Source organism: Heliconius melpomene, chromosome 6 (assembly GCF_056956725.1).
Source record: "Heliconius melpomene rosina isolate 202511_hmr_F chromosome 6, ASM5695672v1, whole genome shotgun sequence".
NCBI classification, from domain to species: Eukaryota; Metazoa; Arthropoda; class Insecta; order Lepidoptera; family Nymphalidae; genus Heliconius; species Heliconius melpomene.
In genome coordinates, this window is record NC_140394.1 from 5,856,571 (window position 1) to 5,873,077 (window position 16,507).

Genomic DNA, 16,507 nt, shown 5'->3' on the forward strand with positions numbered 1-16,507 from the left:
ATTTTGAATGTACTATAATATAATTTATTTTATTGTTTCATTATTTTCTTTAATATTTCCATAGATTTCTTATATTTTACAGTAATGTATTTAGGTATAGGAGTAACCTATTGATACATCGTATCGCTATCTGATTTTCGTTCATTTGGAATATATCGTATATTGGGAATCGAAATTTATTTTCACCCTGGGTTTAGCCAGCCCTGGTAAAACAAATTTAACGTAACGAAAATATACTTTATATTAACATTAGCGGAGTAGAGTAGAGGAATGTAGTCCAAAATCAGGACGAATCTTTACCCTTTTGTCATTGAAATTGGAAAATTAATGAAATGGAAAGGATGTTTACGCTATATCTCAAGCGGGGTAGTCAGAAAAAAAAACTCGCCAAGCGCTACGGTCTCTGCATATGGTCTCTTTCGTCCATTGTCATCAATCTCCGGGGGTCGTCTTGCTTTTTACGAGACCTTCCTCCAGTATTTTCAATAATGTGTATTCGAAGGTCAACCGAGGTCTCCCTCTACCTCTCTTACCATTCACTTTTATAGTTCCTATTAAAACAAGTTCCAATAATAACAGAGTAGGCACAAGGACTCTAATGTTGAACCACTCCGTTCTCCACTTTCCGTCGGATTTTTGTCATTTTAAGTTGAGTGGTCAAACTCACTGCCGCACTTAGCCTCGTCGGGGACGGAAATGAAAATATTAAATATTTTATTCCCTCGAGTCGAACCAAGCCTCTACACTACACCTGGTTTCTCTCTGGATTATGAAATTAAATAAAACAATAGTAAATTGAACTAGTATATAGTTATAGATTATATATGTATGATATATTAGATATAATTAATTTAAACCTTTTGTTATATCGCTTTATTTTTGCTTATGTCGACATAATAATATGTACCTAATTGATGAGTATTCTCACTTTTGTCATCGAAATAGTGTCTTAGGGGCAAAGATGCTCGCAGCTGTGACACAGTTTACACTAGTACGGCTGCCATCGCTCACCTCTACTAAATTGTTGTCTTGTTTTTTCCATATTCTAACGAAATTAGAGTGTATATGTAACATTTAATTACTGAATAAAGCATTTATTATTATTATTATTAGAATAGAAAATAAAACAATTAATGTAGACCAAATCAGAATAGTAAATTAAAGCAATAGAAAATAAATAGTATTTTTAATTTTTATATTGACTAACCGAGAATGACCAGTGACGTCATTGTAATAGCAACTTACAAATGTAATAACTCTCTCATCCCGCGAACCCTTATCACAGTACACGTCTTGTCCACTGCAAGTCTGACATAAACAACTAAGCTCTGGCTGCCTTCTCCCGAGAGATATCGTTTGACTGAGCTTGAGAAACAACGCCAACTTTGTTTTTATATGTTTATGTTTTGATTATGTCGTACTCTTATCTAAATGTTTCTTAAGAAATACATATGTACTTGTACTCGTTGTGTATTTATTTTATAAAAGTTCTCCCAAAATTGTAAAGTTGTTCAAAATAGTATGTATTTATTTATTATAAGAGAATTATGACAAAATGAAATATCTGTTTTTTGTTTGCCTATGCGTTTGTTCACGTTAATCTTAGAATCGGCTGAACCCATATAAATACAGTTTTCACTATTGGATGATCGCAAGCTTCACTTACACACACACAAATGACAAAAAAAGTTATGTCGATATAAAGAGTTGTTTTACGGAAGTAATTGAGATGAAAAAGTTATTAATAATGTTGTAAAAGCGGGCGAAGTCACGTGGGGGCCACTAGTTTTAAATAAAATAATTAATGATTTTAAACCCTTTATTTTTAACTTGTAAATAGAATTGTAGATTTTTATACAAAGCTTTCTGTCAAAAAATCTCAGACGGACATTATTGCGTAACTTTTTCCATTAAAATATGAATGAACAAAGCAGAAATTTCATGTTTTCTACGGCTTCGTTAATTGCTTTTCAATAACAAGTTATTTACAGAACCAAAGTTTTTATATTATCCTCATTGTAGTCTTCATATTATACCATAGACTTATCAATCTTGAAAAGTAATGTAGGTTTGAAATATATTTGTTATAAAAAACATTCATAAAAATTGTAATAAATTATTAAAAATTCGAGTCGGATTTGCATACCGAGGGTTCCGTACCAAAATTCAGGATAGTATATCAAAGAAAAGTACAATTTATAAGTTCTCACTTCTTGCTAATTTCATAATTGTAAGTCCACGGAAAGTCCCCTATGTAACGGTGCAAAAACGCTATCTTCACAATTATAAAGACCGGAACCACTGTGTGCATCACGAGGCAAGCTAATAAATTTAAATATTTTTTATTAAATTTACTTTATCATCTATATTAATTACCTTATTACCTTAACAGGTAGACAGAAAACACTAACACTAAAAACGCTAAACATCTCATTATATTAAAATATTTAATATTTTTTATTTCTCTGTCTCGTTACAAGAGGGTGACGAAGTAAAGCGCGGCGTTGAGCTCCACCTCTCAACAGATAATACCTCTAGAATTCGGCGGAAAATGGGAAGCGTAGTGTCTTATCATTAGGTTCTCTCTGCCTACCCTGCTGAATACTACATGTGGGATCGTGATCGTGAAGCTGCAAAAAAATGTCATTATATTATATCTTTTACTTTCTGTTTATTTCGATTAAGCTTAAATATAGTAAGTATAGGAAAATTGTCAATATTATAAGTATAACCGCAGATAAGCGCTTGGCTCGCAACCAAATTGAATTGGGTTAAAAGACTCCTCGAACGCCATAGCCGTCCATCTTGTACACCATATTTAAGCAGACCTATGTGTAATATCACAAAAATACGATTATTATAGTCCATACAATATTCATAGAGACCGAAGTATCACGAAAACAGCCATTATTGACGTTTGAATTGCAAATGTACTATATATAATACATTTCCCTTTTATTTAATAAAAACGGTAAAGAAAGAATAAATTTTGGTAAAATTATATTTAAAAAAAAAACAAGCTATTCGTTTATGTCAAACATTTCATTTTCAGGAAACAGGTACAAGTTCAAATTTCATTTAGTAACTGATGTAATATTTTTTTCTTGTATTGTATTATTCTCATACGAGTATACTTGTAAAATGCAAATATGAATTATATTAATATTGATAAAAAAATACTTTACAACTTTGTATCTACAGTGTAAGTATAGAGTATGATTTACGTAACTTTTGTATCATATTTTTTCTTTTATATACAAGGAAAACATGGTACATTGACAGAATCCCGACAAATTGGAACAACAATATCTTTGTAAGCGGATACATTTTTAGATAAATCATCTATCTGTTTTATGCCTAACGAAGTCTGTAATAAAACGCGTTTTGATTCATATAAATATATTAGAAAATTGTTACGATATTACACAATAATGGTAATTTTTTTGGTTTTTGAATTGGCAAATATGTAGTCGTTTAAATTAATTTTCCACTTAGTTCGATCCTTGACTATAATAATATTTAAAATTATACATATATACAAACTACTATTAAAAATTACAATAACGCATTAGACCTCGCAACTAACAAATAGCAATTTAAGTAAAAGGGACATTTTTTAAATTTCTTTTATGTACTCTCTCTCTCTCTCTCATTCTCTAACTCAACGTACATCTATATTAGTATAGTATGAATTTGATTTCGACCAAAGTAAATACAACTTCAACGATCATACAATAATTAACACCATTATATAAACAAAAACGACGACGTAACTCAATTTACTTTTAGAATTTCGTTCTTGAGAAAGCAAATAAGGTAGATTATTGTTATATTATAAATGTTGTTATATATACGAATAAACAATGGCACCATTCAGAGGCTATCAGCCTTCGGATAGCCAGAAAGTCGGGTTTTACCTTCGTCAAACGAATGAGACCGCAGTAATGCAGACATCGGTATTTGTGTCGACCCTAGCCACCCACTTATTCCTTAAAATAGTCATGTCAAGTGAAGAGCTCGTCGTTATATACATCATATACCCTTATGAAATACAGAGAGGAGTGATCGACTTCTCTGAGGAAATAAACGACTAGTCTAGTGAAAATATAATATTTTTGTTATAATAAGAAATCACTATTTCTCTTACAATTTTTTTGTTAACTTAACGACGTTAACTTACATCGAAGTCATCGAAGAAATCATTTGCTTCAACACTAACACAGAAATTTAGATGAACTGCCAACTTTTTATAAAATTTAGACGACAAACGACGCATGATGGATCTAAATGGTCTAGGCGCGTTCAATTGGGCGCAACCGATGCCAATCAAACTTGTGTACGCTATCTATTACGACAGGTAGGACAAAAAATGGTACGCTGTTATTTTCGAATAGGTTGAATATTTACTCAACTCTTTTGATAAACTAAATATAGTATGTAGTATAGGAAGTCTAAGATACGTGATTTGCATAATTAGTATGGAGGGTAGGTGAGTGAGGAGACATTAACCACCATATCATATAAAAAATCAGCTGAAAAAAAAACCCGCTAGTAATAATAAATTATAGTTCAAAATTAGACCGAAATGGCGCTTATCTTGACTTGAAGACTTGGGTATCATCATAAAGCACGTCTATTTCTACCTCAAAGGCTGGCAACGCACGCGTAGTTCCTCTGGTGTTACACCCGTAAGCTCACCCCTTGCGTTGCGTTTGCCTTGTCTTTTTTTATAAAAAACTAGTGGACCCGGACGCGGCTACGCCTGCTTGAACTATAAGAATATTTTCGCGTCGGTCATACTCATACTATGCCGCCCGAAGGCTAGGTCATTTCGAATCAGTGACATCTCCTTATTTATTTATTAGAATGTTATACACTAAACTATAATTTCAATCTAGATAAAATGTTAAAAGTGACTATTATATTTATTTTCATAAGGATGAATATCAAAATGTCGCGGTAATGGTTGCGTAGCGACGACGGTTGTTATTAACATGGCAGAATAAATTGAATGTCAAATTAGAAAGTACTTTAAAATATATTAGTTTATATGTGTAATGTTATATTATATAGCCTATAGCACTTCTGAAGAATGCAGCTTTCATACAAAACAAAAACAAAGTAAATCGGACCAGTAGATCCAGAGATCTTAACGTTCAAACAAACAAACAAACTCTTCCGCTTTATTATATTAGTATAAATAGTATAAAAGTATAAATAGTATAAACTAGTATAAATTAGTATAAATTAGTATAAATTAATATAAAAGTATATATTAGTATAGATATATATATTTCATTAAATACTATTAGTTTCTAACTAGTTTTACATAAGACATTTTACTTATTTCTGAATGCTAAAAGTAAAGAAAGAAATGATTTCTCACTAGCTTACTTTCAAATAGCCTACCACTCTACGAGTATATATATGGGAGATGAATTAAGCGTTTTGTTGCTGCTAAATATACATTCATATGCGAGTTTTTGTTTGTAGTAGTTTTTGTTACGTATCTAAAATAAAAACTTTAGGCATGCCTAACTTTTTAGGCCACACAAGCAGGCTTCATATGGAAGTATTTTAAGTTCTTTTTTGTTTCAGTTTTTGGCGTTAGAGAGGAAAATAAGCATATTTAATAGAAAAAATCATAACTTTTCTAGTTTTTAGTTTCAAACTAGGCCTTAATTTAAATTAGTAGTAAGTACTAAAGCATAATCACTAATTCCAATATTAGTCTCACTAAGTGGAAATGGTTAATTTTCAGTTATGGTGTTCATATCATACCTATATATGTGCGTAAGCGATATTCAATTAATTACTGTGATAAGTGATCCATGATGTAAATTAAGCCAGCGTTGGGGAGTTAGTACAACACCAGATGTTTCTAATTTGGTCTATTTACACTATGATATGTTTACATTTTAGTCACTGGAATTATGTATATTATATATTCATATGTAGGGTAGATCAAAGCTGGATGTGGCAGGTAAGCTGTTCTACCTAGATAGTCAACAATTTCATCCCCAAAAGTGATCTGATAGCAACTATAATTACTGAGCCAGTTGAGGACTTCAGTCTTTTTTCTTATGTTACCTTTAAAATATTAATAGATTCAATTAATATTTTTCTTAAATCTTTTATGTACAGAATTAACATTCCTTCCTCTATATTGATTTATATACCGGAAGTGAAATTTAGTAGGTTCTATCGATTATTTCGGTCGGTAACGTTTCATAATTTCACGTTAAGGTTTAGATAAAATTTTTCAAAATATCTTTTTCTATTATATTAAACTAGCGACCCTAACGCGGCTTCGCCTGCTTAGGTCTAGTTTTTAATTTATAGCCAATCTCTACAAAATTCTTACACAAATTGTAGTCTATGTGGTATTCTGATATAGTAATAAGCTATACTTCTATACTATATACTACTTAAATTCGTTCATAGTTTTTGGCGTGGACAAAATTTTTAGATTTATATTTATTAGGATAGAGAAAACAAGAATATCGTGTATTAAGAAGTACTGTCTTGAGTGCTTCCGTTACTTCAAAAAGTTTTTTTTATTACTACAGCGAGCGAAACGAGCAGGAGTTTATTCTGAAGAAGATAATGTAGCAAATATCATTAATTATACTGTCATTGATTGATGTCTTTGTACATATTATGTCTCTATAAGAAATATTAATCAACTAAATTGTATAAATACTAGCGGACGCGCGCAGCTTCGCTCGCTTATTTAGGGATGAATTATAATAAACCACGAAACACATGTTTAATGATATATTTTTAAGAGTCTGAATTTCAAATTTTATAAAAATCGGTGGCGATTTAAAAAAAAATCCATACAAACTTTCAACCCCTATTTCCCCCCTTTAGGATTAAAATTTTTCAAAATCCCTTCTTAATGGATGGCCAGATTACGAAAGTAAACATTTGTCCAAATTTCACGTTTCTACGCACACCGGTTACGGCTGTGCGTGCGTCTTACCTCAGTCAGTGAGGACAAGTCCTTTTATATATATAGATTACTAGTGGACCCGAACGCGGCTACGCCCGCCGCTTGAACTATACGAATATTTATTAAATATATTTATGAAATTATTTTCAGTTTTCAATAGAGAGATGCCTTAAGCAAGCTCATTTTGGGTGACGTTTTCTAACAACAAACTTTGCAAATCGTTGCAACGACGTTGTTATTAACATGGCGGAATAAATTTAAATTGCATGCCAAATTAATAAGTATTTTAATATATTGGTGCATATCGAAAATGAAAAAAAGAAAAGTATCCTATGTTCATCCCGAGACCCTCAAGTATCTCTATATGAGTATTTTATCACAATTAAATTAGCGGTTTGGCCCTGATTGCGTAAAAGACAGATAGACAGACAGACAGACGGAGTTACTTTCGAATTTATAATATAGGTATGGATGAACAACTTTAATATATTTTTTTTATGAATAGTCTAATAAAAGGTACATTTTTCTTATTATAAACAAAATATTCAGAATATAATATATTTATTGAAAAAATAATAAACTTTGGTGTAAATTATACATCTGAATTAGTATTTTGTTTTAAAAAGGAATTATTTGTAGCAGGTATTTACACGAAATATGTAAAATAATTAACTAAATAGTTACATAGATATTTTTTTATTTATTTAATAATTTTACAAAATATATCACATTGTAAAATAATAATAATAAAAAAAAAGCAACAAGCAATATGGAAGTGTAACGAAAGGTAATATAGTCTAACTTAAAAGGCTAAATAATAAACAAAGTGTTAATACTTAAAGGAAAATCAACAGCCAATAAGACTTTAGCCCGAGGCAGTGATTTTAAGTTAATTAATGTTTACTGACAGTAATCTAATTTGTCGTGTGCCCACCGACGACGATGGAAACTCTGGCTAAGTCGCTTAACTAGAGTAATCTTTCATGTTAAACAAAATACGTTCACACAGTTGTCCTTTACTTCGTTTAAAATTATATAAAATATACATTAATAATGTTAAATTAATAGAAATAGTGGTAAAAGCGACGGTTGTGGATTCGATCCCCACTCGAGGAAACGAAATACTAGGAGTGTCTGTACACTAGATTCTCTCTGCCTACTCTGCCATGCCCGGGATACAGCGTGAAGTTGATTTAATATAATATTTTTTTTAAATCTTAACAGAAATAAATAATAAGAAAAAATATGGGGTCATAGACCTTTTCGACAAATTTTATCAGCGTACTTGGAATGAACTTAAACTACAACTGCAACATAAACTACTTTCATACGATCAATAATTGTATGAAAATACTGAAACAAAATAAAGAAAAATATTTATTATATCTTTATTATGTAAATAAAATAGACCTCAATTTCTAAATATTTACTATGGCTTTCAATATAATAAATTAAGAGCCAAGTAAATTTACGCATTTCGCGGACTGACAACGCAAAGAGCGAGCTAATTTAAATATATACAACCGTCGTAAACCTTCTGTACTTATTTAGAGACTCGATTTCTACAACTTTGTTTTCAGTATTACAGTGTCGATATATTGGGCATTTTCTATTATATTTTTATATACATTGCTATATCTAATTTTGTTTCTCAAATATTATGGCAAAATAAGAAAAAAAAACAAAATGTTATTTCTTCATCATCACTTCCTGCTTCCTCGTTTCCTATTCATTATTTTGAATAGAAATTGAAACTATAATATAATCCAATTAGATTCATAGAAATACTTGTATCTACTTGTAAATAATTAGTACATATGTACTTCCAGGCATCGTAATAAAAACTAAAAGTATATAATTAATTTAAAAATACAATAGTTTCTCCTTTTATTTATTTATTTATCAACATTGTATAACAACGAAAAAAGAACGTGAATATTAAATAATGGCAGGGATTTCCAAAAGGATTTTACTGAATTAAAAAATTTGTAAACATTTTAAAAACATCTAGTTTTATTATTATAAATTTATCCTTCTCTATGCATTTTTTAATAAACGGGAGCCATAGTATGACGTGGCTACATGATTAATGTATCGTACGTGTGTACGGAGTACGAAGTTAGTGCCATATTTATTTATCGTATAGTCTAAGATCGACTTCAGACTTGAGAGCGATTTTTAAATACAGGCCCTCAGGTAGTTAATAAGTACCTTTCTTATCTAAAGTGACTACTGAAATATATTAAATACCGATACTCTCCATGACCAGCTTCACGCTGTATCCCGCACACAGTAGGGTAGGCAGAGGGAACCTAGTGTTAAGACACTCCGTTCCTCACTTCTGTTCTGTTCTGTTCCACTATTCTGGAGGATTGCGTGTTGAGTAGCAGAACTCAACGCCGCCCTTTGTCTCGACACCAGAGCGAAGAAATGGAAATATAAACGTAAATAAATATTCCACTTCCTAGAGTAGGGCTTTAGTTTAGTTTCTAAAACTTTGACATAGTAAAAATAGAACATTATATTAACAAAGATATTTAAAAAGATAAATTAGCCACAGTTTTTACTTCCACTTCTGTGTAGTTAACTTTTATGTGCGCTCTACCGGGGCTTTATCATGTAGCGTAACAAAAATTTCCTGGGCGCCGGCTTGCCGAGCTATTAAGTGTAATGTGGCCTCTGGCTTCCCATCTCTTATAAAAATCTCATATATTATGCTACATCAATTGATGTAATTAAGAGCACGTCCTCTTTCAATTATTATAACATAGTAAGTTATTTCTTTAGGTAGATATATCGTTAGCTATGTTTGAAAATATAATTATTGCTGTTATTATTTTTTCTTTTTTTTAGCTTTACGCTGTATCTTGAAAATAACCAGGCTGAATTTGCTTACAGGGCAGGCAATCTAGTGATAAGACACTCCGTTCCTATTAAGACACGTCCGTTCCGTCCTCTACACGTAAAGTGAAAGGAGTGTCTTAACACTAGGCTCTCTGCTTACCTCTCTGCCTGTCCCAGGAGCGTGAAGCTGATAAAAAATCTATATTATATCTCGTTGCTATACTTTTAAATGTTGTTACTATTTGTTATTAACAAGTAGTATTCAAAATGGTTGAACTCAAAGTCATAAAGATATTAAAGATTACGCTAAATAATTTGATTTCTAAGTAATTTTATTACTCATGTTTCAATGAAAATAATTCAATTCATTGGTTTGATAATGAAATGTTGAGGTTAAAATGATTCATCATTTAAATAGGTTGAATATAATTGTTCTGAAGCCGTCATGGCTTTTGATCTGATCCATTGTGGAATGGAATAAATTAACAATGGAAAACGGAAAACGATGGCGAAAACTTAAGAAACTGCTGCGACCACTCTCCGCCATCTTGAAAGGAAAGAATGGGTGCAAATTTTACCGGAAATTACTAAAAAAGTTTATAGAAATATATAATTATTTCCTTTTCTGTGCTCCTCTTGGCGTAGAGGCTCAAGCGAGTGGTTGTGAATTGTATTCCTAGTCAGGGGAATTAATTATTGTGTATTAATATTTTAATTTCTTCGCTCTGGTTACAAGGCAATTGTTTTTATTATGATCTATGAAATATGTCACCGCAGCTCTACGACTTCCTTTTCCAGATATTATTAGAAAATGAAAAAATAATAATTATTGCACAATATAAATTTAAATTTTAATACTTAAATACACAACAGACGTTTACTTACGTATATAAAATTACTAGCGGCCCGCTCGCGGTTTCACCCGCGTGAACTATGTTATTATTAATATCTGTCTCCATGACTACGTCCTAGTGACGTCTATGCAAAATTTGAGACTCCTAGCATTTGTAGTAACGAAGTTTCATACAAACTTTCGACCCCAAAAACAACCCCTTCGAAATCGAATATTGCAAATTCCCGTCTTAGCGAGCACCTACGTCCTGTAAATAACTCCTATGCAAAATTTGAAATTCCTAGCACAAGTAGTTTCTAAGATTTCGTGATGAGTGAGTGACCTTTCGATTTTATATATATAGATTCTAATAAACATATCCATATTGATGATAATCTACAGTTGTTATACATTGTACAAATAAGTTCATAATTAACTAATTATGTACAACATTAAGCAATAAAAGTAAACAGTAATATGCTTTTAAAAATATAATTTCCTGACTCATTTTTACCATAAAAAATATTACGTTTCACCTACTAAGTAAAAACAGTATCGATAAGATTATGATTTGAGTGTGGAAATAATATAAATACATTGTAAACATTTTAAAATGAACATATATTAATTTTTGTTAACGGATAACCCATGTGTTTGAATAACAATGGTGCCGACGGGATTTTTATGTGGATTTATGGCTGCACTCTGTTTAGCAAGTAATTTATTTATTTTGTTTATATCTTTAATTTTATATATTTTTTTATTTTGAAAATACTTGTGTTTAACTGAAAAATTATGTCATAAGAATTTCAGAATTGGTGTTATGAATATTACTTTAAGTACTTTAATATTACTTTTCTTGTGAAAAATATGTTTTAAATATATGTATAACTTTCTTTCTTTTTTTAGCATCACTTCATTGTGTGTTAAACATAAATAAATTATAATTCATTCCCTCGTTCGTAATCGAACCGACAACCATCGCGCCTACAGTCACATACTTTTACTAATGGCGCCTCCACCACCTACCACCACCACTACTCTTAACAATTAATAAATATTAATTATGATTTTATTTATGCTTAACATAACTACAAAAATATAGTAATAATTTTTAGTCAGTTTTTTATTATATCTTGGTTTTATCATTTTCACCCTTTCACGCAAAGATTGATTGCTATCGTAATTGGCAGGTGCACACACAGCGGCTGGAGAGCAGTTTAATAGAATATTGGATGGACACATTGCAACACAGGACCAATTTCCGTATGCGGTAAGTCTTTTTTTTGTCATTTCATTTTTTTGCATAGAAAATATTGTTATATAAAGAAATATAAATAATAATAATATTTCACTCTAAGTCTTGAAAACATTATAGATACATTGATTTTATCATAAAAGTGTTTCTTAGAATTATTTTATCATTAAATTTTTAACTTTTATCGTACATATCAATTTTATAAAGAAAAATACTTTAAAATTAAAAAGATTGAAGCTACGTATTTTAAGATTAAAAAGGCATTCGGTTCCGCCACCAAACACGCATGTTTCTTTTACCTTCGACGGAAAATGAGGAAGGTAGTGTCTTAACACTAGACTATTATTAACATCTAACTATTATAAATATATAATTACAATAGTTAGATATAAAAAAATATAAAATTAAAAAATATGTTCACAGGTTTCCATACAATTTACTGGGCAGTCAGTACAAGCCGAGACTAGAGGTCATAGGTGTGGTGGCGCGCTAATCTCATTACAGCATGTCGTCACTTCGGCTAGCTCTCTATATGATCAAATAGTCGGCGGGTTAGTTTACATAATCTATATACATCGAGGTCGTGGGTTCGATCCACTTGAGGAAATTAAGTATTTAATTAAAAAAAAAAATATTTCTTCGCTCTGGTGTCGAAGCAAAACGTGACATTGAGTTCTGCAGCTCAATTCGGCTCAAGCGGAGAATGTGGGACGGAGTGTTTTAGCACTGGGTTCTCTCTGCCTATTCTCCTGTGTGAGAGCTACAGCGTGATGCTGATTATTGATTTATCTACATACATTGGATTATTCCAATATTATACGCATTATTATGTATGGTACATGATATTTAGAACATATCCACTATGTGAACTAGATAATCGTATTACTGCTTTGGTAAAATTTTGTTCATGTTAATAAATTTTACCTCAGTAATTAAGCGTTTAGTAATAATTAATTTTCAGTGAAATTTTATTATTAAAGTTTTCCTCTTAATTTGATTACAATATTGTACAAATAAGCAGATATTAATTTACTCTTTAATATGAAAGAGAGTTTGATCTACCCAGAAAAACGTATAAACAAAATAGGCTTTTGGGTTCCAAACAATTAATACTAAGGTGAGAATTGAGTGGAGATAAAAAATATTATAGTATATAGTATAGTTTCATTAATTAAAATAAATTGACAGCACGTTGGCCTTAAACATATATTTTCCAATTTTCAGCAATATAATATAGACATTTTATATTTATAGTGAAGCTATTGTTCTTTCACATTCACCCATTATTATCTTGAATTGTTCGAATGAAGCATTTAAGAGTCAATTTGTTGCAGCGCTTCTGTGCTCATAAGCTACTCTCAATATCGAGTGTTCGCTGGTGCGAATTTCCTTACCAACGATACTGTGGAACGGATTAGGACCATTGGAAATATAACGGTTCATCCGGAATATAGGCCAAATGTAATGCCCGTAAATGCTGATATTGCTATAATTACAGTAAGTACTCGAATTTATATATACATACATATATTTAAATTTAAATTATTGTTAGTAATAAACAGAAATGAAAAATATTTTCCATATTATTTTCAGCTTGTTTCTTCAAAATTTTATTTCTTTAAATAATACTTATAAAAATATATCGAATAATAAATAAAACAATGACTTAAATACTTAATGTATTGTGTCATGCTTAAATAATTTTGATAAAATGGATGTGAGTCACATCCAGTACTATTCTTTATCAAAATTGATTCATGTATTCAAATTTATGTTATCATGTTTGTACATATCATTATCTTATATCTTATCTTTTTTATCTACATGCACTACCCCACCTATATCAAAGGGCCGCCGCATACTGCTTGCGCCGTCGTCGTAGCGGCACAAGATTTACTATAACGGGACGGTTGTGCGTTTGATTCCCAGTATGGAATGAATTATTACTCATTAATATTTTTATTTCTTCATTTCTTTCATATTGGTGGTATACCACCAAGGTTAAAAGTTTGGCGTTGCCAATCAACACGAAATGCCTTGATATATATGGCAGAAAGTAGGGAACAGAGTTTTCTCTGCCTACCCGGCTGCGTGCGGCTACAGTGAAGCTGATTTTTATTTTCATAAGTTTTTAAATGGCGCACCTAATTGACGATTGGATTAAAATTATATTTCATGCATTCCATGACAGTAAAGATTAAGAAAATAAGTTAAAACTAAAATTTATTATTGTCTATATAAATTACACGGCGGCATTTAGTTCTACCACTCACCTCGCAATGTCTTGAAATGTCTCGAATGTATGCTGGTGGAATAAAATGTATACACGTAAAGTACGCTCATAAAAACACTATTCTTTGCCAGTGTCGTATAAAGTTACTAAATTTTAATAGTACCAGTGAACACAAACGTTGTAAGCTACGGGATTTTAGTACTCTAGCGACTTAGCCTGCATTTTACATTCTATAAATTTTAAATACGTCTACAGTATTTTAATAAATAACTGATAAGGTAGGTACGCTACTCGTGTGACATATTTTTCTTTTTCTTTACATGTGAAAATATTATTAAAAAATAAATCAATATAAAGTATATTGTTAGACTATATTATTGATTCGGCTCAAACTTTACTTACTAAAAGTTTTTTAAATGATAATGTTATTAGTAAAAGCGTGTCGTGAAAGTAATTTAGATTAGTAAATAAATAATAGTGTAGTTCAAGCGGGCCAGCGGGTTGCTAGTAGAATATGTTTTCATTTTTAATTTTTATTATAATAAAGTATTTTTATAATGTCAGCATATTTTGTAATAATAATTCATACTAGACAATCCTTGAGAATAACATGTAACAGATAAATATAAAAAATAAAATGTACTCAAACCGTTTCACCTCTTGACCTGAAACTACTGTTGCAACTAAAATGACCCAATTTTAATTAACTGAATAAACAATATTTTATTCATTTTACAATTTATTTTTTACATAGATAATTTTTATGTTTACAAAAAAAAAACAAAATAATTTAACTTAAAATATCACACACAAGCTACATGAGCTGAAACGACGAATAAAATTGCTCTCGGCACTGGTACAAGAATTTTCATCTAGATAATAAATAAAAAATATGCATTTTCTTATGATAATTCTCAATTAAGTACTATGTATATGCCGTTCTTTTATAGTTGTCATCCCCATATGCTGCTAGCGTTGTGAAACCTTTATCGTTGCCGTCACAAAACTTTGCTCCTGCCGATTTTTCTGTATGCACTATTGCAGGATGGGGAGGAAGTATTCCAAATGCTACGGTAATAATAATTCTCAATATTTATTTACTAAGTATATTTTTAAATAGTTTATTTTTAAGCCTAGTAATTATTATCATATTCATTCGTTTTTCTTTCAGGCTACCGTTCAATTAAGATATGGAAGCAAACATATATACAATCAAAATCAATGTAATGCATTATATATTAGCTTACACCCATCTATGACGGTCGCGTCGTCCATGATCTGCGCTGTACCTTATCAAAATTTTACCTCTAGTTGCATGGTGAGCTTTTCCACAATTATTTACATGAATATTAATAAAAACATAATTACTACATTCTGTTCAATTAACAAATATCTATTTATATGAAAAACACACCTGATTAGCTTCACGCTGTATCCTGCAAACAGTAGGGTAGGCAGAGGAAACCTAGTGTTAAGACACTCCGTTCCCCACTTTCTATCGAGTTCTGGAGGCATTGCGTGTTGAGTGGCAGAACTCAACGCTGCACTTCGCCTCGACACCAGAGCGAAAAAAATGGAAATATAAACACTTCCTCGAGTGGGGATCATACCTGTTTAAAGTTTTTCTAAGTTTTTTGTTTTTAGGGAAAAACATAACTATTTTTAAACTAAAATATTAGACGCCATTAATTAGTTAATAATATAGAAATAATATTTTCTATGTTTAGGGCGACGGCGGAAATGCCCTAGTATGTAGCAACACATTCACAGGTGTGCTATCACACTCACTCGGTTGCAATATAACAATTTTCCCAGAAGTTTATACGAGGATATCTAATTACACAACATGGATCCGAAGTATATCTGGATCAGGAACAGTGTTTGATGTAAACATCTTTATGTTACTTGGACTTTCTTCTCTTCTACTTACTTCTTTACTATAGGATGTAAAACTTGTAAAAACGTGTTTGTAAATAAGTTAATTTTAATTATATTATAACTATAACGTTATATTATATTTATATATAATATAATAATATAATATTATTATATTATATATTATAACGTTTTTATAAATATATGTACCATGTCATTAATGTTAAAGAAGAGATTAATAAAGTGATTTATGTAAAGTCAATAAATGCTGTTTTATTTTGAAATTGCACATTTTTTCTTTATTTAAATAAAAAAATAACATAATAATTACTCTAGAAATATAATCAATATAAATAAAATATCTCTATTAATTAATTCTTTAAAAATATTTGTTGTTGAAAAGGTGTCTCGTGGTCTACCACGTCAGTATATTAGTAAAAGTTAAACGACGTCAGTCGCAGACAGTTAAGTCGGCAACTTTTAAATAAAAGATCTATACGTCTTTTGTTA

General features: G+C 30.6%; 1 protein-coding gene across 1 annotated transcript; it reads left to right on the forward strand.

Moving 5' to 3' along the window:
- Positions 1–11,190: 11,190 nt before the first annotated feature.
- Positions 11,191–16,263, forward strand: LOC146538217 (trypsin beta-like). The gene is made up of 7 exons (XM_085186209.1): positions 11,191–11,347; positions 11,825–11,904; positions 12,313–12,440; positions 13,224–13,386; positions 15,073–15,195; positions 15,294–15,440; positions 15,850–16,263. Exons 1-7 carry the CDS (start codon positions 11,296–11,298, stop codon positions 16,063–16,065), a joined length of 909 nt encoding a protein of 302 aa, XP_085042335.1. The 5' UTR covers positions 11,191–11,295; the 3' UTR covers positions 16,066–16,263.
- The last annotated feature ends 244 nt before the right edge of the window (positions 16,264–16,507 follow it).

What these genes read in the sequence shown, in the direction of transcription:
- LOC146538217 (XM_085186209.1), top strand. Translation starts at nt 11,296, where the DNA reads ATGGTGCCGACGGGATTTTTATGTGGATTTATGGCTGCACTCTGTTTA. An exon ending in TATGATCAAATAGTCGGCGG is followed by an intron (nt 12,441 to 13,223) that starts GTTAGTTTACAT and finishes AATTTGTTGCAG; the next exon opens with CGCTTCTGTGCTCATAAGCT. An exon ending in ATTTTACCTCTAGTTGCATG is followed by an intron (nt 15,441 to 15,849) that starts GTGAGCTTTTCC and finishes TTCTATGTTTAG; the next exon opens with GGCGACGGCGGAAATGCCCT.